General features: G+C 53.5%; 2 protein-coding genes across 2 annotated transcripts in view; both read right to left on the reverse strand.

Annotated features, from left to right (window-relative positions):
- The window catches only part of ZC3H6 (zinc finger CCCH-type containing 6), a 31,000-nt gene extending 23,313 nt beyond the window's left edge, over positions 1 to 7,687 (reverse strand). The window contains exon 1 of the mRNA XM_032184213.1: positions 7,346 to 7,687. Within this exon, the coding sequence (XP_032040104.1) occupies positions 7,346 to 7,437 (92 nt within the window). The 5' untranslated portion in view covers positions 7,438 to 7,687. The remainder of the gene's footprint in view (positions 1 to 7,345) is intronic.
- Positions 7,688 to 17,382: 9,695 nt separating this feature from the next.
- Positions 17,383 to 22,049, reverse strand: FBLN7 (fibulin 7). The gene is made up of 8 exons (XM_032184942.1): positions 21,957 to 22,049; positions 20,292 to 20,451; positions 19,910 to 20,080; positions 18,962 to 19,087; positions 18,693 to 18,830; positions 18,473 to 18,610; positions 17,913 to 18,051; positions 17,383 to 17,764 (listed from the first exon to the last, which is right to left on the reverse strand). Exons 1-8 carry the CDS (start codon positions 22,047 to 22,049, stop codon positions 17,392 to 17,394), a joined length of 1,338 nt encoding a protein of 445 aa, XP_032040833.1. The 3' UTR covers positions 17,383 to 17,391.
- Between the last annotated feature and the right edge of the window lie 463 nt (positions 22,050 to 22,512).

Here is a 22,512-nt window from a genome sequence, read left to right on the forward strand (position 1 = left end):
GTATTTGCGAAGGCTGAGCTAAACCTGACACATCTTCTGTCTCTTTATTTGATATTCTTCTAGACTCCCTAGGGAAAGAAGAAAATCAGAGCAAAGAAGGATTTTGCAGGGAAGGGGCAATGACTGTCGCTATCAGAGTCACACTTAGCTAGACTCCACAGATACTGCTCCAAACCGAACAGGCAGTGCTGTATGTGTTTTTCACAATGCAGCCATACATTAAAAACAGCGGGATTCCCAGGCTGTTTGATACTGCCCCTACACACATTCGGAAGCTGCAAGACAAAGCATTAATGAAAAGCAACAGGTAACACAGATTCTCCTCATCAGTTCCCACAAAGGACACCTGGAATACAGGATCCAACTTGTAAGGGTGGAAAAACTACACCATTCTCCTAGTGACAGTGTACCACCTTAAAAGGGGACACCAAGTATTTTTGTGTTCCTTATGCTGTGAACCCCTCTGAGCACCGCAGCCCGACTTGCGGAGAAGGCACAGTGCCAAATGGTGCTGCAATTTCCTCCTAAGCCACGGGACAGCAAAGGCAATCTTACTGTCCAAAACACAGGCGGTGCAAAGCTACCATCACCCAAACACCACGAGCTAAACAAAGGCTGGCTGAAGGCAGCACGCTGGCACCGATCCTGTCCTATGAGCCCTCCACAACAGAAGCTGGTTCGCCTCCAAAGGCCAGGGAAAGAACCAAACTTGCTGATGGATCACGCCCTCTTCCACGATCCCCAGACACTTGGAAGTTGATGGATATGTGGAATAAACCTAAACAGCATTTCCACTGCCCCAAGTGTATTTCTAGCACATCTCCAAAATGTATTAGACAGGCACAGAAGCCAAGTAATTTTTAGAGGAGAAAATCTCTCAAATCTCTGGTAAAATCTCTGGTAAAATCTCTGAAAGACCAGTTAGACAATTCTGTGGTTATGGAAAACAGAAATCCACACGTACAGTAACTCACCACCACTCCGGTACTTCCAGTGTAACACTTAACATTCAGACTTGGCTTTAACTTACCTTTCTGACCCTTACCCCCCTCAGTTTTACAAACAGCATCCTCTGTTTTCAAAGATTTATGACCTGGGCTCCTGAAGCCCAAGATACACAAAAGTAGCTGCATCTTCTCAGTATGCTAACGGTCGGAGCCCTGAAGTATTCTGAGGAAACTGGAAGTTGTTTTTCCCCTGTAGGGACTGTTTTTTCAATCCTCCCAATGCGATTACTTGGCATACATGCAAATACAGTAGGTGCCACGTGAGAATCTAAAGAATACTCCTGCATGCTTTAAGAACTTCCAGGAACAACATCGTACAGCCAAAATGGGAAATTTTATCATCAAACATTATTTTCTGTTCAGTTCATTTTTGGTAGGTTCGATTCACAGCTGAGGAAAGGTCTCCTTTAGAAATTTAGTTTTGTTTTACAATGTGATGCCCTTGACTTTGCTTATTAGAATAAGCCTTAAAGAGAACATTAATAACCAAGAACGTCCAAAAGCATTACCAACACTAGAAAAAGCAAATAGAACAAAACAGTGTAAGTTGCAAACCTCTCCCTTTTACTTCCTGTACACAGAGAATTGCTGTAGAGAAAGGGCCCAGTAACAAGACTGCAAACATTACCAATGATCAAAACTCTAGCACATTAAGCAAGAAATTATTTTTAAGCAGCTACTAATTTCTGGTGACACCTGAATTTTACTGTCCAAATAAATGTATGTACACACAAGTCTATTTCTTCCTAAAATAAGTGCATTGTTAAACCTTCACCTCTTCTTCCTCCAATTAATTCTAAAAGAGATAGGGTATCATAAAACACCCAGGATGTCCCAAATCTCATCTTCTCGCATAGCAACAGCACATTAACAGCCCTCAGTTCCCAGGAGCTGCTAACAGCATCATGCACCTATGCTGCTGACCTCTGCAGTAAGGCCGTATGATGCAAGAGAGAGAAAACACGGGTGTTTTTGGTGCTGCTCAGGAGCCATTCAGTGAAATGACGCCCCCCTCAGCGAGGTGACTGCACAGCCCTGCAGCTCACATCCATGTGCTTGCTCTCTCCTGCTGCTGCCACGCGATCAACCTGCAGCGCCCTCATAGCTAACACGGTGCTGCTAGAAAATCCTCACGAGCACAAGAACTCAGCTGCATCCCACGGCACAACAGTTACACGTCTCAAGTAAGACATCAGAGGTCTAAAATTCATTACCTGAATTTGCCCCAGTGATCTGCTACACTAGGTTTTTCTGACTGAGTAAGGGAAGAACTACAAAGAGCAGAAGCTGTTCCTGCCGTCAGGCAGCCAGTGTCCAGTGGCAACTGATGCTGGCCTTTTCCACAGCGTTAGGCTGGTTACATCCAGCAGCCTGCAGGTGTCCTTCAGGTCTGACCCCTCTGCAAACGCACAGCTACTTGAATCTACAGCCAGGAAGTGAAATTGTTACTGGGAAAAGTTACAGAGCGGCTTGCTTGGGTTTTTAATCTTTTATCCCTAGGCTGGCGTTGACAGATAGCGTGTTCCCATACAACGGGGGAGACGCAGGAGGCAGAAGACAAAAGCCAGGTTGCTGCGGTGGCAGTGGCGGTGCCAGTGGAGGCCAACCAGCCCGCCAGAAGGCCCGCGTTCTCCCACCTCCAGCTGCAGGCGCTTCTCGCTGCACAAGAAGTGACAGAGATTCACACAGACTACCTCCTCCACCCCAGGAGGACGAGGACTGACAGCCACACAAGTCAGATGCATTTCTGCCACTCCTGCAGTGTTTGCTGGACAGTAAGTAAGCCTTGTTTGCCCATCGGGCATATTTGGGAGTGGTTTTCTCTTCGTTTCCTATTTTCCTAATGTCAAAGCCAGTTCTGAAAGCATGTTCAGAACCAATAAATCACTACAAGGCTGCACTCAGGGATCACAAACAACTTCAAGTTAGCATGAATGCATTCTTTGGTGATTAACTATTACTAAAAAAAAGTCTCCGAATCCAGCTACAAGTAAGCATTTTCAAATCAAACTATGCACACGTCCACAGAGGGCATTTATGAACGGGCAGAATAAAAGACATGCAAGTGGTCCACTGTGACATTAAATCCGGATGGGAGCCTTGCAGCCAGGTGGGCTGGACGGTACGGTGATGGATTATACAAGAGCTTGAGCCCTTCAGCTCCACAAACGCCGCCCAATCTGTGCTGCTGCGATGCTTCAGGGAGCTGATGATCCACAAGGACGAAGACAAGACACCAGCCAAGCAGCCTGCAAAACAGTGCTGGCTGAGCAGCAACAGAGGAAGCATGTAACTCGGGTGTACAACACGGACTTGAATTTACTGTTACCCATCCCGTCTGCAGCCAGCCACTTGCATTTTCCCTCTGCCTCCCACGGACTGACTTCCCAGAGCAGTTCTCCATTAGGGTGACCCAGCCCAGCCTGTCGTATCAGCAGTTTGAAATCGTGTTAACCAAGGACAGGAGTGGAGAACTGGATCACTGAAAGGGAACAGGGAATGCCTAAGGGCACTGGAAGAAGAAACTGGGAAAATAAAATAAATACAAAGGAGCAACTGGGTGAAGTCTCTGTTCACCTGGTTTGTCTGGACATTCCCAGGGTACATGTAGCTGGCGAAGGAGGGCTCTGAAGGGCAGCACACAGCTAGAAGCAGGCAAGCTCCTAATCAAGCACTTTGGCCACTTTCTAAAACGTAAATTGGTTTATCTTGAACAAGAAAGCGACCATCAACTGAATTTCAAAACATAAAAATGATATTCAATGGATAACAAAGAAGTGTGCAATGGGGGTTTGTATAGTTCTTGGAAAAAGAACCTAAAATATAGAAAAGCGTGACTTTGCAGTGGCATTGCCAAAAATCAGGACAATTTTCTCAAGAAAACTTTGAACAGGACATTTGGGTGTCCATCAGAGAGCTGTCTTAGATGCAGAATTTACTTTGTTGCGCCACAAACAAGTAAAAAGGGGCCTGAGACTTACATGTTAAATGCAGCTCCCAAGACCAGGCTGGCTATGGAGGCATTGCTTGCACCTCCGTGACCTGCGAGTTAGCATCTCGCTGCTCACATCTCACTGCTCAGCCCTACCATTAGGTCACTGCTATTTTTAAAGCAGTTAGTACTGTAGGAAAACTCTGCGTATGGAGATTAAATGACAGCAAAGCAGAAATGGCAAACAGAAAGAACCAATACCAACAGGACATTTTATATCTAATTACATACATAGAGACAAAAAAGCCACCCTCCAACTCACAGCAGAAGATACCTTCTAGCATTTCTGGCAATTGTAAACCTGGCACTGGTTTCAAACACAGAACTATTTGTAGCAACCAAGTCCTTGTATTGTCTGTAACAGCTCAATATTAGTCAGAAAATCAAAGTCTGCAGGAACACTGAACTCTTGGGTTTGCAGCAAGCCTTTGGTCTTATCTGAGGCACAAAGGCATTCAAGCGGGAGCCCCACCGGCCGCATGCAGGACGGGACAATGCCTACAAAGCAAGAGCTCAGGAACAGCAAGCAGGCGTGCCAGTACCCGCAGACTATCACGCCGAGCAGGCCGTGCTGATGGCCGGAAGAATGCACGCATTGCACACACGGCAGTTTCTACACCAGGGCTCCTTGCTTAAAGCTGCGCTCCTTTTTGCCACAGTCTCGCCTTGCTGATGGCAAGCCGGAGCCGAGTTCGTGTGTGTCCCAAGGGGACTTGGTTCCTGTGAATTTATTTGCTGTTGCTGAGTTTGCCTGCACCCTGCCTCCGAGTTCTTTCTCACTCGTGAAAAATTACCTACATAACAAGCAATCCATAATGAAACGTAGCCTGACAGGACAAAGAGACAAGATAGCTGCTACCTGGGCATACACAAAGTCTCAAGCACACCAGGAGAGGGCACGTCCCCACAACGAGTTAACTAAAAATATTTCAAGAATGAAAACCCTTCCTTACGTAACCAGCTGCCCCATCTATAAAGCAGGACAACAAAGACCCTGGATCAGAACAGCACTTCCATCTTACAATGCCCTGAGTGCAGCCAGGCAAGGTTTTTCACTATTTCCTACTGCTCACAGCACCAACCAACTTCCTCACAGCTCGGTTCAAAACCAAACTCCTAAATGTTCAGAGAAATGCTATTAATTCATGCTGCACACATTGATCTGATCTGTTACGTGATCTCACCACCTTCCTATTACGGTCTGCATCTGTAGTAAACTGGTCTGGCTGAGCTACCAATGCAGCAAAAAACCTGAATGCAAGATAAAACATAATGAAACTAGACATACGACTTTCAAAACACCAAACTAGCACTAGAGTAAAACTCCAGCTCACATTAGCTTAGAAAACGAGCGTATCAGGCTCTTGCATCTTTTCTACAGAACTGACCCAGAACATTATACCTCGCTCTCAACTTACTACACAGGAGACTTGACCAACCAATTCAGCACTACAAGCACGCTCCCACTGACAGCTGTCCTGTAACCCCCAGCCAACCCTGTCTTCTGGGGCAGGGAAAGACCCTGGTTCTGTCTGGGCCTCACAAGTAAGCAGCTCCTGGGGAAATTGTGTAAATTTCAGCTAGATAAATATTACATTTTGACAGGATTACATGTACATATCTAATACAATACCAGTACTTATATTTAGGGCCTTTTTTTTTTTTTTTTTGATAACACTCTAGTTGTATTAAGAGTCTGGTTTACTATACGCATCTCAGGTCAAAGGACAGAAGTTTTCCAGAAGTCTTGCTGATAAAAAGTATTACTTAAAAGGTATTTGTTTTTGTCATTCTTCTGCTCTTCTGAAACTAAAGCATTGTAAAGCCATGTTTATAAACAAACGTGTTAGAAGTACATCAGGCTACTAAGTAGCACTTATTTATTCTATTTCATAATTTACCAGTGTAAGGACAAGTGCACTGGTGAGAACAGCTGGTAAGAGGAACTCTGTTTGTCAACATCACATGAGGAACTCTAAACTAGAAAAAATATGCTTCCAGCAGAAGAGCAGATGAAGCTTTTTTGTGCTTGTCCTCAATGAGAACTTTAAAACACAAAGCATCTTAAAACCCTGAAACAGCATCTGCAGTAAAAAGTCACACACATAGGAATGCCTACACCCTAACACATCTCTGCTGCTACTGCTGAAACGACATAACAAGGATATGCTGGATCTTCAGCCATCACAGTGTATCACTCTTTTGCTTTTCACATATCACTTTTGGAACACACAGTGAGACACAGCTTACGCTATTTCAAAATTAAACACAGGAAGCTGGGAGCAGGAATCAGGAGCTCTGAGGTCTGCCCTGAACCAGTCGCTAAATCCCAGTATGATTTTTGGACCAGTTGGTCAATTTGTACGGCCCTCTGTTTCCCCTTTTATAACGCAGAATTTATGACTCTTCCTCCAGCGAGGGAACTGTTTCATTCGCTCACAGACCCTCAGGTGTTTTTCAGTCCTCTGAAACAACTACCAAGCATGGTTGTGGAGCTGTGTGGAGCGGACAGAACTGAAAGGCGGCTGTCACAAACCGTCATTTTAACTCCTGCACTCGTGTTACAAATGCTGTGAGTAGATGTACACTGAAGGACTGGTAGCTGTCACCCTGAAACAGTATTTTTGGAACTAGTTAGGAAGGCCAGAGCTGCCTGGAGAAAGGATTTGAATTTCCAGCAGCTGCAGGAAAGAGAGGGAGGGAGGGAGGAACAGAGGTCCTTTCACCAGGAACAGGACTCTGGCTTTCTGCGCATGGGGACTGAGAGATGGCAAAGATAACGTCAGTCAGACCTTAATCTGCATAAAAAAGAAGATCCAGTTAAACGTGTAAGGTGTAATCTGGCAAGAAAATGACGTTAAACATGGACCTGGTGAGATTCTTTATAAACAAAAACAATGTGGAAAAAAAGAAGAAGAAAAAAAAAAAAAGCAACTCAGAACACCCTTTCCTACCTGACTAGCAGCACCAGGGCAAGAGAGAAAAAGAACAATGGTGACATTCAACAGACACCCGCTGGAAAGTGCAATTTATGGAAAGAAATGGAAAACGGCCCCCCTTCCCAGGCAGAATAAATAAATGAAGATGTATAAAAGGCATGCATTCGAGAAAATAAAACCCTGCTAACAATGCCCCTGCAGCCCCGTGAGCCCCCCGGCCCCCCGCCCCCCTCACCCCAGCCTCGCAGCCTGGAGGTGACCTGTCCCGCAAACCTACCGCCACCGTTAACCCCCTCGGCACGTTAACCCCCGGCATCATCAGCATCATCATCATCATCATCACCACCATCACCCCACTACTATCACCATTATGAGAAGCGGAGAGAGAGAGAAGAATGTTACTCGACCTTTCGTCCCCTGCATGTTGCCTGTCAGAGTCGGGCATGTTTGGGTCAAGAACTGGGTTTGGGGGTTTGGAGAACAGGCTTTCAAAGGCCATGGTGCTGGCCGTGGTGTGGTGAGGAGGAGGAGGGAGGTGGAGGAAGGCAGGACACTGCCGCTGCCCGTGGTGCCGAGGGAGGAGGCGGCGGCGGCGGCGCGCACGGCCGCTCTGGGGGCGGCTCGGCGAGGAGGAGGAGGAGGAGGGCCGGTCCCCCAGTGAGGAGAGACGATGAAGGTCGCACTCACGGTTACCTAGTGGGACACTAACGGGCACTCAGCGCAGGGCGAGGCCGCCCAGGCTGCGCCCGGCCGCCCCGCGCGGGCGGGAGGAGGCGGAGGCGGCGGCGGCGGCGGCTCGGAGGAGCCGGCGGCGGCTCGGAGGAGCAGGCCCGGGGCACAGGAGAAGGAGAGGACACACACACGGGGCGGGGAGGTGCTGGTGGCCGGAGATGGCTGCCCTACTGCTTCCTTACAAACATGGCGCCCGCTCGAGGCACTCTCACAAAATGGCGGCAGCGGCGGCGGCGGCGGCGGCAGCAGCAGCGACCCCGGCGGCGGCGGCGGCGACGGCGGCGGCAGCGGCGGCCCCGGCGCCGCCCCCAGCTCGCTCGGCAACCCCGGCCCGCGGGCCCGCCGCCACCACCGCGTCCTCCGCGCCCGTCGGGGCCGAGACGGCGTCGCCCGGCGCTGGCCGCCGCCGCCGCCCGCGGCACGCTCCGGATCCGGCTCCGGCTCGGCTCCGGCTGCGCCTCAGCCCCGGGCCCCTCCTCCGCCGCCGCGCGTCACCGCGCCGCACGCGGCGCCCATTGGCGGCGGCGCGCCGCTCGTCACGCGCCCGTGACGTCGGGACCCGCCCCCCCCCCTTCCCTCCCCTCCCCGCCCGGCCGCCGCCGCCGCCCTGCGCGGGCGACGTGTGCGCGCGCCTGCCAGCAGGGGGGCGGGGCCCCGCCGCGCCGCGGGCGGGCTGGCGTCATGTGCGCGCCCCACCGCCCGCCATGGCGGCCCCGCGCCCTCTCGCGAGAGTTGCGGGGCCCCGCCGCCGCCTCAGGGGCGAGGCGGTCTGAGGGGCTGCCCCGGGCCTGGGTTTCTTTTCTTTTTTTTTTTTTTTTTTTTTTTTTTCTTTTTCTTCTTTTTTTTTTGTTTTGTTTTAAGCACCTGGGAGCGGCTGGCTGCAAGCCTCCCGCCGTGCCGCAGCTTGTAGGAGTCCCGGGCTTCTGCTGTCCCCTTCTCCCGAGTTTTTAAAGAGAGAAAAACGCTTCTAGAAGTTAAAAAAAAAATAAAAATCATATGTATTAAAAAAAAAAAACAACACGAACAACAACAAAAAAAAAACAACTGTGGGTACCGAGCACCTACCAGCATATCCCAACAGAGTCAAAAATAATAATAATAAAAGTAAAGACTCCCCTTTCTCTCCGGGCCATCGCTAGGATGGCTGAGGAAGCAGCCCCAAGCCCCACGGGATGGAGGTACAGCCTCAGCCCTCTGAGGGCCATGGGTTTCCCCAGAGAAATCCTCCCTGGGCACGGGCCTGCTGCTCACCTCGCAGGTCTGAGGTGTCCTCGCAGCATCACAGCCGCTCGGACACTTTGTAAAGCAGCACTGCCAAGCAGCACCTCATTTAGCCCTCATTTCCACCCCTGTTCTCTAGAAAGCACGGCTGTGTGTTTCGATAAACTGCATTATACTGTTAAAACAGCCCCTGCCTTCCTCTCCTCCGAGCAGCCTGCGCACAGAGGTTGCGGCTGGCTCCTGTACCAGAATTAAAGGATCATTATTTGAAAGAGCTATTAATCTGCTCAGCCTATGTACCAAGCTGAGCTTCCAGGCAACCAGCTTCACCGGCTCCAGTATTTCTAAATAAATAAATAAATAAATAAATAAATAAATATTGCTCTTTCCCCCCCCCCCCCCCCCGACCCCCAAATCTGGTTCAAGTTTGACTCCTTTCAGCCAGACCAAGGCACTTTGGAGTTGTTTAGTCCCAAATCCCTAGGGCAACCAAACTGGGGGTGGGGGGGGGGTCCTTTCCACTCAGTGAAACCACAGAAGACCAACGTATCTTATCATCTCAAGGATGTACTTACTGGAGAACACCTTCAAGCCATCATAAGGATTAATATCTAGACATGACATAGGCAATAGCCCTAATTTTCAGGCTACATGGGAAATTCAGGCCTTTTGGTGACCGTGTTGGCAGTTCCTCTCTAACACAACTGTGGAGACTGCCATCCACAGCTGAGCTGCACCAGATCGCAAAAATGAGAGACCCAACCATGATGACCAACAGCTTCAGAAACAGCCTTATTCTCTGATACAACAGAAAAAGGAGAAAAGAAAAAAAAGCCCTATGTCATCCTCCTAGCCTCCCACTACACTTCTCGAAATAAGAGTATTTAAAATCAGCATGACCGGGGCCTATAGAAGTATGCATGTTAATTCAGACTGATAATAAAATTGTTACTTAGAGAAGAAATTATTGGCCAGCACAGGATTAAAATCTCTACTGAAAAGGCAATCCAGATGCTTTTATCATCACCTCAGTGATTTTGTGTGTGTGTTAAAAGGGAGGACATTCAACACTCATTCAGAAATCCATAATAAAGCCATGGAGCAGGACGCTGAAGAGCTGCACTGAAATCAATAATGCAACAAAAGACAAATGGAAGCCTTGTGCTTTATCTCATGCGATGGTTGGGGCAGGTCCCACCTCTCTTCAGCAGCACTTGCTGGCTCACACAGCTCAGATGGCCACAATCCAATGTTCCCCATGCTCTTATTACTCTGTAGTCTATCAACGTGGATGGTAACTCTCCTCAGCATCTCTTTCCGTGCATGTTGCTTTGCATTTTCAATGAATTTCATCCTCTTCTGCCGTACTGTGTCTCTAAGTTATGTGCCTTAACCTTAGGATAGTCTTGTCCAACTCAAATAAATAGCATCAGCTGCAAATGTTGTCACTTCACTGCTCATCGTTTCTTCCATAAACTTATTCCTACATATCTATTTACAACAACACTGGCACCAACACAGAGACATCCCACCTGCCAGACCACTGCATGCTGAGAGCTGGCCGTTCATCCCTGCCCTGGTTCTGCTGACTCTCGGCAGTTCATAGTCCCTGAGAGAGCCTTGTTTGTTGTTCTCTAACAATTTTAATGTTATTTCTTTTAACATTGTCTTTTGAGGGACTTTGTCAAAACTTGCTGGAATAAAACCAAGTAAGTTACATCAACTTATTTTCCTTTACAGGCTAGTCTCCTTGGCTTACAGGGCTTTTCAGGACATATGACTCTCTTTTTCCAGTGCCAGCAATCCTAACACAAAAATAAAAGATGAGAACACCCACGTTGGTCCCCATTTGGGAGGGGTGATCCTCCAGTTGCTCTGCTCTGACATAGAACGTTTTTCCCCTTACAAACAAAAGGGTGTCTTTTCCCATTTCCTATGCCTGATCACCTACAGTGCCTTACCACCGAGGCTCGTTACAAAGTCCAGCAGAAGACATAGTTGAGCGCACAGAAAAGCTAATGAAGCCTGCCTTCTGCACTGCTGGCCGAGCTTGCTGAAGTGCATTCTGCAAACAAAGCGCTTCCCATAGCAGAAGCATTCCCATTATCCCATTAGAGTTTCACTTGTGCAATGGCTTGACTCACGCTGCAGCTTTCCGTTTGGCACTGCAGAGAATTCCTCTCCCTGTCTGTTTTGCTTCCAGCAGCCTGAGGTGGCTCCTTACCTCCAGGGCATCCTCCTGCCCCTGCCCTCCAGAAGGGCTCTTCCGCAAGTAGCTACAGGCAATGCTGTTCCCCACCGAGTCACCTCTGGAAAGCAGAAATGCCCAGAGAAGCCAGCTCCTCTTGATCCCCCAGGTATTGCAGCTGGGACAGTTCCTGTCCCTGCAGTTTCCCATTTCCCATCTCTGGTTCTTTTGCCATCGGGCAGCCTGGCTGTGCTCCAGGCTGTGGAGGAGCCATCTCCCCACAGCCACACCTCCGTGCCACGGCAGCCAGGCACCAGGACCTTAGGATCCCTGCTGCTGCAGTGCTGCATGCCAGGCTAGTTTCCAGCTAGGCAAGCAGAGCTGGAGATCACGGCCAGGTTCAACCAAGCATCCAGGCCAACACACACATTCATGGAGAGGAGGCAGGTCCTAGGTCAAACCAGCAAAGCAATCTGAGCTGGAGACCAGTGCTGCCACAGCACAACTCAGGCAGGGACTGAAATGGGGCTCCAGGAAGCATGGGCAGAGGCATGGGTGGTGGCTCCAAGTGGGGCTGATCAGGGCCATTAAGCCTAATTAGTGTCCTTGGTATGTGAGCATCCCCATGTGCTGTTTGTCAGCACCATCTCCCCAGGCAATAGAGAAAGAAGAGAACTTAAGATTTAAAATAATAGTCTGGGTCTCACTTTTCTTGCAGCACACACAGGTCTTCTCCAGCGTGGGGCACGTGGAGCCCTCTCCGTGCAGCCCCAGGATGATCCTGGCACTTATTGGTGTCAGGACCCCTTTGGGACTGTAGCACTGGGTCTGCTCCCTGCTCGGGTGGACAACTCCTCTTTCACCTTGTGGGTTGGCACAAGAGCTGTGTGTGCTCCTCAGGCATACCCACAAAATTAATTTTAAATGGGCAGAAAAATGTGTCAGCACAAGCAGGGTAAAACTGTTTATTTAAATATCCTTACGTGTGTGTTTGCGTTGTCAAGGAAAAAGGTATGCCTGTGAGAAGTTCCTGAATGGCTCTTTTTTTTCAGCCTTTTCAAAGTATAACTAAATTTGGCAATATCAGCTAAACAAATTCCCCAGTACGCTCTCTCAGATATCACAGATATACTGGGATCTGGGGTATGGTGTGTAGGGCTTAGCAACATACCTAGCAACCATAACAAATAAAAATGTCATGGTTCAGCTCCTCATTAAGGCCCGTAACAGGATTAATAAGTGGTGTGGAATGTGTGCTCGTGCTTTCACTTTAGCGAGGATTCAAAGCGTGATATAAATCTGTGGGGTGGGAGGAGATGGCACAGCGCTAATGTATGTGCTGCGCGCCAGCATGGCCTTCTTGGAGCTGCTGGCCTGGCGCTGCTGCAATAAAATTCAGATCTTAAAAATAGCTTTGCTGGTGTTCTCTTCTGTGTTTAGCAAGAGAATTGTCACTGCTGCTTGTAGGGATCTGTCTCATTCGGCTGAGGGTCTGTTTGGTGGGTGAGTGATGGTACCTGCGGTACATACAAGGCTTGGCCAATCACTAGGTTGCCCAAAGTTGTGCAGAAAGCTTCAAGACCCTGTTCCTGGGCTCTCCGATGTTGAGATGTCCTGTGTGACCACATAGGCTCGCGGGTGAGCAGGAGGGATGCCTGCAGGGGCTCCAGCGCCCCGTTCTCATGTACCTCAAGGAAAGAAATACCCCCAGTCCTTCCCCGGTGGGATATGCCAACCATGCCTACTTTAGCTGTTGGAAAGTCCGGATGGTCCTTAGCTGAGCGCATGCCCCACGTGCTCTGCATTTTCATGGGCTGCCAAGTGGGAAACAGTTGAAATGAGGTGTTGTTTCCTCCTCCATCACAGCCCTTTGGGATGGGCTGGGATGTGCTCGGGCAGGCAGTGCCGGCTCCGCTTTGTTCCTTTGGCTTTGCTCTGGGCTGGATAGAAGAGTCACTGAGCAGGGCAGGTGGTCAGGAGCGTCTGGTCCTCTCTTCAGGCCCCACGAGCAGGCACAGAGCACAGCAAGGTGACTCCCATTCCCTCCCGGAGTGGGACCAGGTCGGTGCGGGTCACTTGGTAGAATATTCAGGAGGTCCCAGGCCACAGCCACAGTTAAGTCTTAATGACTTCTCTTGGAGCAGTTTCTCATTTTGGTTCCCCTCTCCTTTTATGTGCTTTGTGGGCCTTGTAGACATTCCAGGCATTTCTCTATGTATTTAGATTTGGGGATTATTGCCTTCCAGGCAATGCTGGGGACTTAGTGCTGGACTTCAACTATCTAAGCTGTTTCTCGGCCCCACTTGCCAAGAGCACTAAAGTATGTCTGCCACACATGAGGGCTCTTCACCCTCTGTTAATTACACCTACACTTCTTCCCTGATTCTTTGCTGCTTCTCACCCCGTCAGGAGCACACCACATGGCCCTGCATGGCTCTGTGCATCCCACCTCCACCTCTATGTGAGGCCTTTAGCTGCTCCACACCTAAGGGGGCATCCAAGGTTTGTCCTGGGCTTGACTCATGCCCACGAGCCCCAAGAGGAATCCCTGTGTCTTGTGGAGCCCGTGATTCGCTCCTGAGTCACGGCACACCTTCCTTTCCCTGCTGCTACTGGGCCTCTGCCAGCACTCTGCTCTGCTTGCAGGCTCCCCCATGGCCAGAGCCTTTGCAGGGCAGGGATTTTGACCTGTGGTGATTGGGATGCAGGTGGTCCGTGGTCCCCAGCAGGTGTGGGTTCGGGCTGCTAGACATCAGGCACAGTGGCTGTGCCGGGGTGTCCCCTTTTGACACCACCACGCTGATGGTGGAGCCACCTCCTCCTGCTTTTCCACAGCTCCAGCTTGGGGACCCTGTGCTGGAGGGGGATGGAGGTTCACCCTGCCACCAGACACTCCACATTGCTACTGTGTCCCCAGCCACCCTCCTCGGTGGCTTTGGGGCTCTCCCAGGGCATGCAGAGCACATCTGGAGCCAGCTGCATGGGGACCGCTTGCTTTCAGTGCCTGTAAGGGGAGCATAGGCAAACCTAGCTATTTCTTGGGCTCTGAAATGTTATTATCCCAACGCAAAGTTGTATTTACTGGGACCAGAAGAGCTTCTTGCTGCACATTCCAGGCTGCAAGATGCTGCAGTCACTTCTCTGGGAAGGGGAAAAATCTCCTGCAGTCAGCTCAAATGCTGGCCAGAGGCTTCCAGCCCAGCCCAGGCACTGCGGAGCCAACCTTAAACATTTCTGGGGCTGAATGAGAGATGGCGCAGCCAGCTAAGGCTGAGAGATATCTGAGCTTCCCAGCTCTGATCCTGGCCCTCAGGGCAGGTCAGGAGCACCTGGAAGGACGGGCACTGCTTCGTGAGCCCTGGTGGCAGAGATGCCCCTCCACATCTCTGTGCCAGTCCTCAGTGTCCCGTCCCATCTCGGAGAGGGGAAGCCAGTTCACCCTGGCCTCGGGAACTGGGAAAATGCTGTCAGTTAAGGATTACGCTGCAAGGAAAGCCAACCTGAAGGTCCAAACACCCATCTCCAGCCCCATGAGCCAGCTAAAGCATCAGATGGAAACTATTCAGAAAGTCATCCTCTCCTGCTTCTCGGGCAGCAAGCACACTTTTGCAGCGGTGCGTATCATCCATCCCACCTGGCTGCAAGCAGGATTCGGGCTCTGCCATGCAGGGAAAAGCCCTGCATAAAAGAAGAAAAGCCAAAAACATACAGCTCCTCCTGGCAGCCCCAAGCCCAGCCATGCCCAGGCGCTGTGGGAAGCGCATCCCCAGGCACAGGGGTTTCGGCACCGTCCCTAAACGCAGCAGTGGGGCACTGCAGAAGCATCCCACAGCAGGCTGTGCAGCTGCAGCAGGCCAGACCCTGCCCCAGCAAACCACAGGCTCTGAGCTGCCCCATCCGTCATCTTCTTGCTCACAACTGTGTTTTCTTTCCCCAAAGCTGCCCACCTTCAGCTTTTCCAAAAATATAAAAAAATGAAAAGCCCCCTCTCATCTCAGCCCAGCTCCTTTACTGGAAGTTTCTTCTCTGAGCTGGTAAGAAACTGGTAGCTTTTTCTTGCAATGGGTAGGATTTGGGGTTTTGCAAAGAGTTTTCACTCTTCTCAAGGCCTCTCAATCCAGCAGTCCCTTTTCAAGGGACATTTCCCCTGGTTCACACAGGGCATGGAGCAGTGCAGGTGTCTTGTGCTGGGATATGAGAGGGGGGAAGGAAAGAGGCCAGCTCCCTACACAGGGAAAGCTCCTTGTAAAGGATCAAAGGGTGCCTCAAAATGGTTTATTTGCCTAACAGCCATGCTGCTCAGCCTCTTTCCCCTTGTCAGGTGGACATCCCCTTTCTCCCAGGAGCAGGATTTCTTCAAATCTGGGCTGAGTTCAAGGGAAATCAGAAAGCTGCTTTTTGGAGGACTACCAGGTGTCATGACAGAGCACTCAGCTTTCCTCTATGAAGGTGTTTTCGTCCTGCTGGAACAAACCCTGCTTCCACATAGTCCTGCTTGGGGTGCTTTGGCCAGGCAGTGCCTGCTGTCCCCAGCCGCTTTAGGGACTGCCCATGCCACCAGCTGCAAGACCCCCATGCTGGTACATCCCAGCACCTCCTGCCTGCCCTCTCAAGCAGCATAAAGCAGAAAAAAGGAAAATAACCAGGGCAGGTTAGTGCCACATAAAGCCAGGACCCATCCCCAGATGGCTTGGGATGAGCATCCCCCCCAGGCACGCTGGCCACACGCACATCGGGTATTTCATTCCACTCTGCACCTGCTCAGAGGCTATATCATCCTTTAATTGTATTAAAACCAGCATAATGAAGAAACATGCATAATGTTGGTGTGCTTTACATGCGGAAGCACTGCACTGAGGAATGGGGCAAGGTGGGAGAGCACAGTGGTGCCTCCCCACGGCTTGTACAGCTGCGTCAGGACAGGAGCGGCCACCGCACCCGAGCTATTCCTGCAGCTGCACTGACAGTGGAGGCAGGGGGGTGTTACACAGTGAAATATTCACACCTCGACCTCCTGCAACATGAGCACCACATGCAGCCAAAGCAGTCACTGTCCCTGTGTCACATTCATGCAGGCTTACCCAGGGCTTCCACGTGGTTGCAGATGGATGCAGGTGCGTGAGCACATGTGCCAGGGGTTTAAGGAGCTGCTGCTCACCATCTGAAGCATGGGACAGCCCTTAGGTCCTTCCACCCATCCCTCCCCTCTGCTCCTCACACAATATGATGCTGAGGGCTCACTCATCCCTCTGGGGCTCATCCTCTGCCTGCTGGCGACGTCCCTCATGCAGACGAGAGCCAGCTGGGTGGTGGCAGAGGAGATGGTACCGCAGGGACAGTGTGCTGGCAGGCCAGCATGGCACAGGGGAGGTGGCAAGAAGCACTTGCAGCTTCCCCCCAACTACTTCAAAAAAGCACCAGGTGAGGTCCTCCCTGCGCCCCTCTGGTGAGCTGAAGGTAACCGACCCCAGCTGGTACCCGGGGGTGCAGGAGGCAGGGAGCAGGAACTGTAGGGCAGCACCTTTTCCCTCGAGCTGTGGGACACGATGCAGGCACCCATGCAGTGGCTTCAGTTTTAGACAGTCTCAACCTCACTGCTTCGGAAACAGGCTGTGAGCAGAGGCTGGGGAGAACTTGCGGCTTCTCAACGCATGCCGAGAGCTATGAGCAGTGATGTGCATTACACCACACGAGGTTCCTATGCTGCCCTAGGGCTCACTGGGCACAGCCTCTGCTGCCCTGAGCAGCACCAAGTGCTTGAGCTCTGCCCTGCGAGCCCTGACTGGGATTTTCCCAGCTGTGGGGGAAGCCCAGCACTGAAACACCGGGAGCAGCCCCTGCCCTGCAGGCTGGGGGTCTTGGCATCAGCAGGGAGTGTTCAGGTGAGCAAGCCCAGGCCAGCACAGAGGGCTGACAGCACCAGCTTAGCTTCTTTCCTACAAAAAGGAATTAAAAAGGGAGTAAGGAACTTGGTTTCTGTCCACTGCCTTGCACCACGTATGTGTAGAGGCTATGGGCCGTCCTGCTGGAGCCTCGGGTGAAGATGATGCTCAGCTCTCGCAGCCCAGCTAGCAGATAGCCCATGCACCCAACTTCTTTTGCACCTCATTTGCTGTTTTTTTCCACATAGGCAAGTGTAAAAGCCACCTGGAGGCTTGTGATGCAGAGGGGAGGACAGCTGGCTGCGGGGCTTCAGCACAGGCCACCACCTGCAGCGCTCCAGGTGGGGGATGCTGAGGAGGGATCGTCACTGTGGGTCTGGCCATGTGCACATGAGACCACCCAAACCCCGCAGCCGCCCCCCAGCCCCCCCTAAAACTCGTAGGCAGAGACAAAGACGGTGATTTTGGAGAGGTGCTTGGCCTGGAAGGTGCGGTCCAGGTACTCGGACATGTCCACATCCACCTGGATGGTCTGGGGGCCCTTCAGGCTCTGCACGAGGATGAGCTCCCCGGTCTGCCGGTCCGAGCGCTGCATCACAAAGTGGCCCCGGTTGTTGCCGCCCACGATGCCGAAGCGGAGGCTGTCGGGTCCCGGCCGGCCGGGCGCAGCCGCCGTAGCCATGCGGAAGAGCGGGGTGGGGGTCAGCAGGTTGGAGGGCAGGGGCAGGTAGTGGAAGGAGATGGTCTTGGGCGCCTGGTGGCACGACCTGCTGTCCATCGGGCAGGGGTTGCGCTCGCACTGGCTGTGGAGGTGACGGAGAAGGAGGTTTTGAGGGAGCCCAAGTGGACACGGAGGTCAGTGTCCCCCTCCCTGCCCAAGGAGGGAGGTGGCGTTGGACCAGCTTGGTGGCTACAGAGTTATTTAGGGGACAGGGCCCCCGCCACACTTACAAGGGCGATGTTTTCACATAGGTGACGTTGCCGCCGGGCTGCGGGCACTCAGGGCGGACGCACTGGAAGCCCCCTCCTGTGTTGATGCACGTCATCCCCTGCGTGCAGTTGTCCTGTGACAGGGCACACTCATCGATGTCTGCAAAACAGACAGCAGGTCACCCTCCCACGGGACCTAAACATCCTCCTCGCAAGGCTCATTTTGGCAGAAAACAGGTGAGCAATTTGAAACGGATCAGGCATCGCCACTTGTAGGCTCGTTTTTAGGTTGCATCTCCTCTTGGGACCACCCCGTTCATGTGGGGCAGCTCCGTGACTCGGCGATGCTCTCCCTGCTCTCTGCCAGCGAGGCGCAGCCCCAGAGCATCGCGCACCACTTGTATATGCTGCAACCACCTCCCTGCCCTCCTCTCCATGCCCAGCAGGGAAACCACCTCTCCATACAAACCCACGGAGATTTTTGCGAGCCAAGACGCTTACAAGCAAGACAGGGGAAAAGAAAGGGGTTGGAAAAGGAAGTAAAGATGGCATTTTCCGTGTGGAGAAGCAGGGGGCCTCACCTTCGCAGCTCTTGCCATCGGCCAGGAGGCTGTACCCTCCGGGGCAGGCGCAGCGGTAGGAGCCGGGGAGGTTGATGCAGGCGTGGGCGCAGAGCCGCGGGGCCCCCTCGGCCTGGTACACCTCGCACTCGTCGACATCTGCGGGGACACGAGGCGCCCCTGCTCAGCCACAGCCTGCCTGGGTGGCAGCGGCCCCACCGGCGGCCCCGCCACCTCTTACCCTGGCAGAGGCTGGCGGCGGCCGTGCCACTCATGTGGAAGCCGGGCTCGCAGCGGCACTGCTGGGTCCGCTCCACCTGGGCGCAGCGCGGCTTGCGGCTGAAGGCAGGGTCAGCCGTGGCGCTCAAGGGTGGGGGCACTGGGGGGCACCACGGGGCGATGGTGAGCACGGAGCGTCCCTGCTCGGCTCCCATCCCCGAGGCTGTTCGTGCCACCCGATGCCCCATGGGCTAGCCCGGGGTGCCAGCCCCGAATCTCGGAGCCACCCACCCGTCTGTGTGCGGTGCTGGCAGGCAGCCCCACTCCATGCCGGTGGGCAGAGGCAGCGCTGCTGGCTTGGCCCTTCCACACACGTCCCGCCGTTCTGGCAGGGGCTGCTGGAGCACACGCTGATCTCTGCCATGCAAAAAAACACACATTTCATTTCTTTCTTTTTTCTTTTTTTTCTTTTTTCCTTTTTCTTCTTTTCAGGCACATTTAGCCACCCCATGGCACATTCACCGAGCCCAGATGCCAGCTGTTTGCAACGCGGTGGTGCTGCCCCAGGGCAATGGCTTTGCTGCAATGGAGGGAGCCTTCAGATGCTCTTTTTGCCCCCCATCTCTGCTGCTGGGCTCCTTTTCTCCTGTTTTTCTCAATGAGAAGAGCCAAACCACTGCCGTGCAGGCTGCAGTGGCCAGGGACAGCTGCGATACCACCCCTTTGGTGGACTCCAATAGTCCCTCTTGCATCAGGAAGCCAGGATTGTCCCCACTCTTGCAGCTGGACCCAGCAAGCCCAAGCAGATGAACACAAAGCAGCCCCACAAGCACTGCTGCCCCATAGCCCTGCTCAGGGAACAGAACCTGCAAACAAAACGTGTCTTGTTGCTGCTTGCAGTGAAGGATGCCATGACCAGAAACCCCATTTGGGAGGCTTTGCCACCCCTTCCCATCCCCTCGGCAAGCCTGGGACCAGAGGCTCTTCCCACAGCTGCATAGAGCTGGGATCGGGACCTGGAGCACTGAAATGCATGAGGGGCGACAAGAAGGGCTGTAGGTGGTGATGCAGCTTCACTCTGCCTTGCTGGTTTGGAGAACCCTTAAGCAAGACCAAACCACGCTTCTCCACACCACCCTGGCCTCACCAGCCAGCCCGCCTGGTACCAATTTTACCCTAGGAAACGCTTCCAGTGGCGGTGACCCCATCCAGCCCCCAGCGAGGGCACCACAGCAGTACCTGTGCAGCGCGGCTCCTGCCCGCTCCAGCTGCCGTTGGCCTGGCACGTCCGTGTGCTGGAGCCCAGCAGCTCGAAGCCGGGGTTGCAGGCGAAGTGCACCTCGTGCTCCACCAGGTACTTCGTGCCGAACTTGCGTCCACCAGCGGGGGCTTGCAGGGCGGGACAGAACACTGCGGGAGCTGCGGGGAAGGGATCAGGAACGGGGGAGCCACAAGTTGCTCCCCCTGCAGCTGCAGGTTTCTCATGCCTTCCCAGCCCACCCGCGCCTTGTGGCTCCATCCGCAGAGATGCCCACACCACTGCCCGTGCTTTGGCCCTCGGCATCCCAAGCCAAGGCTTGGAGCGGAGCCCTCCAAGGCCCCTGCCCACCGCAGGACTCACCAGCTGGTGGCTCCGGGGCAGCCTTGCTCAGGGTGGCGTGCAGGGCGCTCAGCCGGCTCCTCATCAGGCGCAGGCCCTCGGTGAAGCGCGTCTCCTGCCCCTTCAGCAGCTGCTGCATCTGCCGCACGGCGGCCAGGAGCTGCTGCCTGCCCAGGCAGCTCTGCAGGCGCAGCGGCCACTCAGTGGGGTGCATGGCGCCCCGCGGCCCCAGCCCCAGCCCCACCGCCCATGTGGCTCCCCACGGTCCCATTCTGCGGTTTGTGACCACACTGGGGAGTTTTGCACGCGGTGTAGGAAATCCCTAGCCTGGGCACAGTGTCCTACATCTAAGAGGGCAGCACGGTGCTCCCAGCCAGGCTGTAATCGTTTCGTTAGCCCTGGGAGAGACGCTGTAAGTCATGTTTAGTCCTGCTGGAGCGAGAACCGTGTCCCACTTCCATATTACAAAATAATAGGAAAACAGATGTCTTGCGAGTTCTTCTGGGGCCAGAAACACTTGTGGGACTTCTGCCTGCAAGCTAATGGTTACCGAGGGACTGACTCATGCAGGCGACGGGCATCGTTATTATAGGTTTCCTGTGGAATTGACTGCAAACCGAAGGAAAAGAGCAAGAGCTGAGCAAAGCAAAGTCAGTTCTGGAGCTCAGAGACTTACAGAGCATGCAGGGTGGGGGATGAACACTCCCTGGGGAGCCCACAGCCCCTTTTTTGCTGATGGGGAAAGGGCCAGGGTCTGTGCAGCATGAGGCCAGGGGCAAGCAGAGCTGGTGGAGGGAGGGAGGGAAGGAGGGGGGGGGATTTGTGGCTCCCCAGCCACAACACATTGGAAGGAGTTTTCTGCCTCTGCAAACAGCGACCAAGAAGGTGCAGAGGAAAAAGAGAAGCCAGCCTGAAGTGGCAGACTCAGACTGCTCCGCAACCATCCCCTGCGCGTGCTCGGTGCCTTTCGGGGTCGTGGGGGATAAGCCGGGTCCTGCCTGCAGCTCTGGGGTGCACCACACAGGAGGAGGGAGGAAAAAGCAAATAGATGCCTGGCATTCAGCTCGCTTTAATAAACAGCTCTTTGTTAGGGCTGGTTTTAGCTTCAAGAGCCAGCAGAGCTCCCTGCGGGACACTGAACCGTAACAAACCCCCACTGCCCTGTAAAAATAGTGGTATTTTTTGCTCCCAGTGTACTTGGTCGTGATCTCAGGTGTGGGGAAAATAAAATAAAATGATTTAAAAAATAAATACACAAGCTCTGTTTAAGCCTTGCCAGACACTGACAGCCTCCTTGCTCACACCTCCCTCCCGCAGCTGTGGGTGCAGGGAAACCTCTCCTCCCGCCGGGCTCCGGGAGAGGGGAGCAGAGCGGCACCGGGACACGCTCCCCGATCGCTCACCTGCCGGCTCGGGAGCCGGGGCGAGGTGCTCACAAGTTGCCTGAAGCTGGGAAGGAGGCTTTTAAGGGCTGGGAACATACAATGCATTTGCACGCTTTAAGCTTCCTGCTTCAGGCGAGAGGAAAAAGAGGAAAGAGACCCCCCAACACCCCCAGGAGGCACCCCCAGGACCCTGTGGCACTCCCATCCCATGGGAGGCAGAAGGATAGAGCCACACAGGGAGACGCCTGCGGACAGCCCTGGCCCCACGCGAGAACGGGCTCCCACGCCCAGCACTGCTCACCTGGGACGCCCGCGCTGCCGGCCGCGCCGCCAGGCACAGCAGCAGCAGCAGCAGCGGCAGCAGCGGGAGGCTGCGGCGAAGCCCCCAAGTCATGGTCCCGCAGGTCGAGCAGGGCTCTCGGCGGCGAGGAAAGGCTGCGAGCTCCCTCCGCCCGGCACCTCTGCCTCCTGGCTGGGATGAGTTATCCCTCCCACGCCAGCCCCGCGCACCGCGGCCGGGGAAGCCGAGCCCTGGCGAGCGGCACAGGCGGATGCCAGGCGCTCCCTGCGCCCCGGCTCCAGCCACGGTCACCCCAAATGCTGCCTGGGGGAGCTGGCTGAGTGCCCCCCTTCTGCCTGCCAGACACCCCCCAGCAGCGCCAGGCCTGCTTTCTAAGGGGTGGGCTGTCTGTGGTTAGTCACACTTGCTGTCACCTTATCGTGCTGGCTGCCTTGACTTGGACGAAACTCCGTTGCCGTGCCCCCTCTTTGGCAAAGCCCATGTTGTCAGCCCCAGGTATCCCCGCGCAACGCAGATCTTTGTGGCCAGATCCACCTGGCGTGATCCTCTTCTGCAG

This window comes from Aythya fuligula, chromosome 3 (genome assembly GCF_009819795.1).
Source record: "Aythya fuligula isolate bAytFul2 chromosome 3, bAytFul2.pri, whole genome shotgun sequence".
In the NCBI taxonomy this organism is placed as follows: Eukaryota; Metazoa; Chordata; class Aves; order Anseriformes; family Anatidae; genus Aythya; species Aythya fuligula.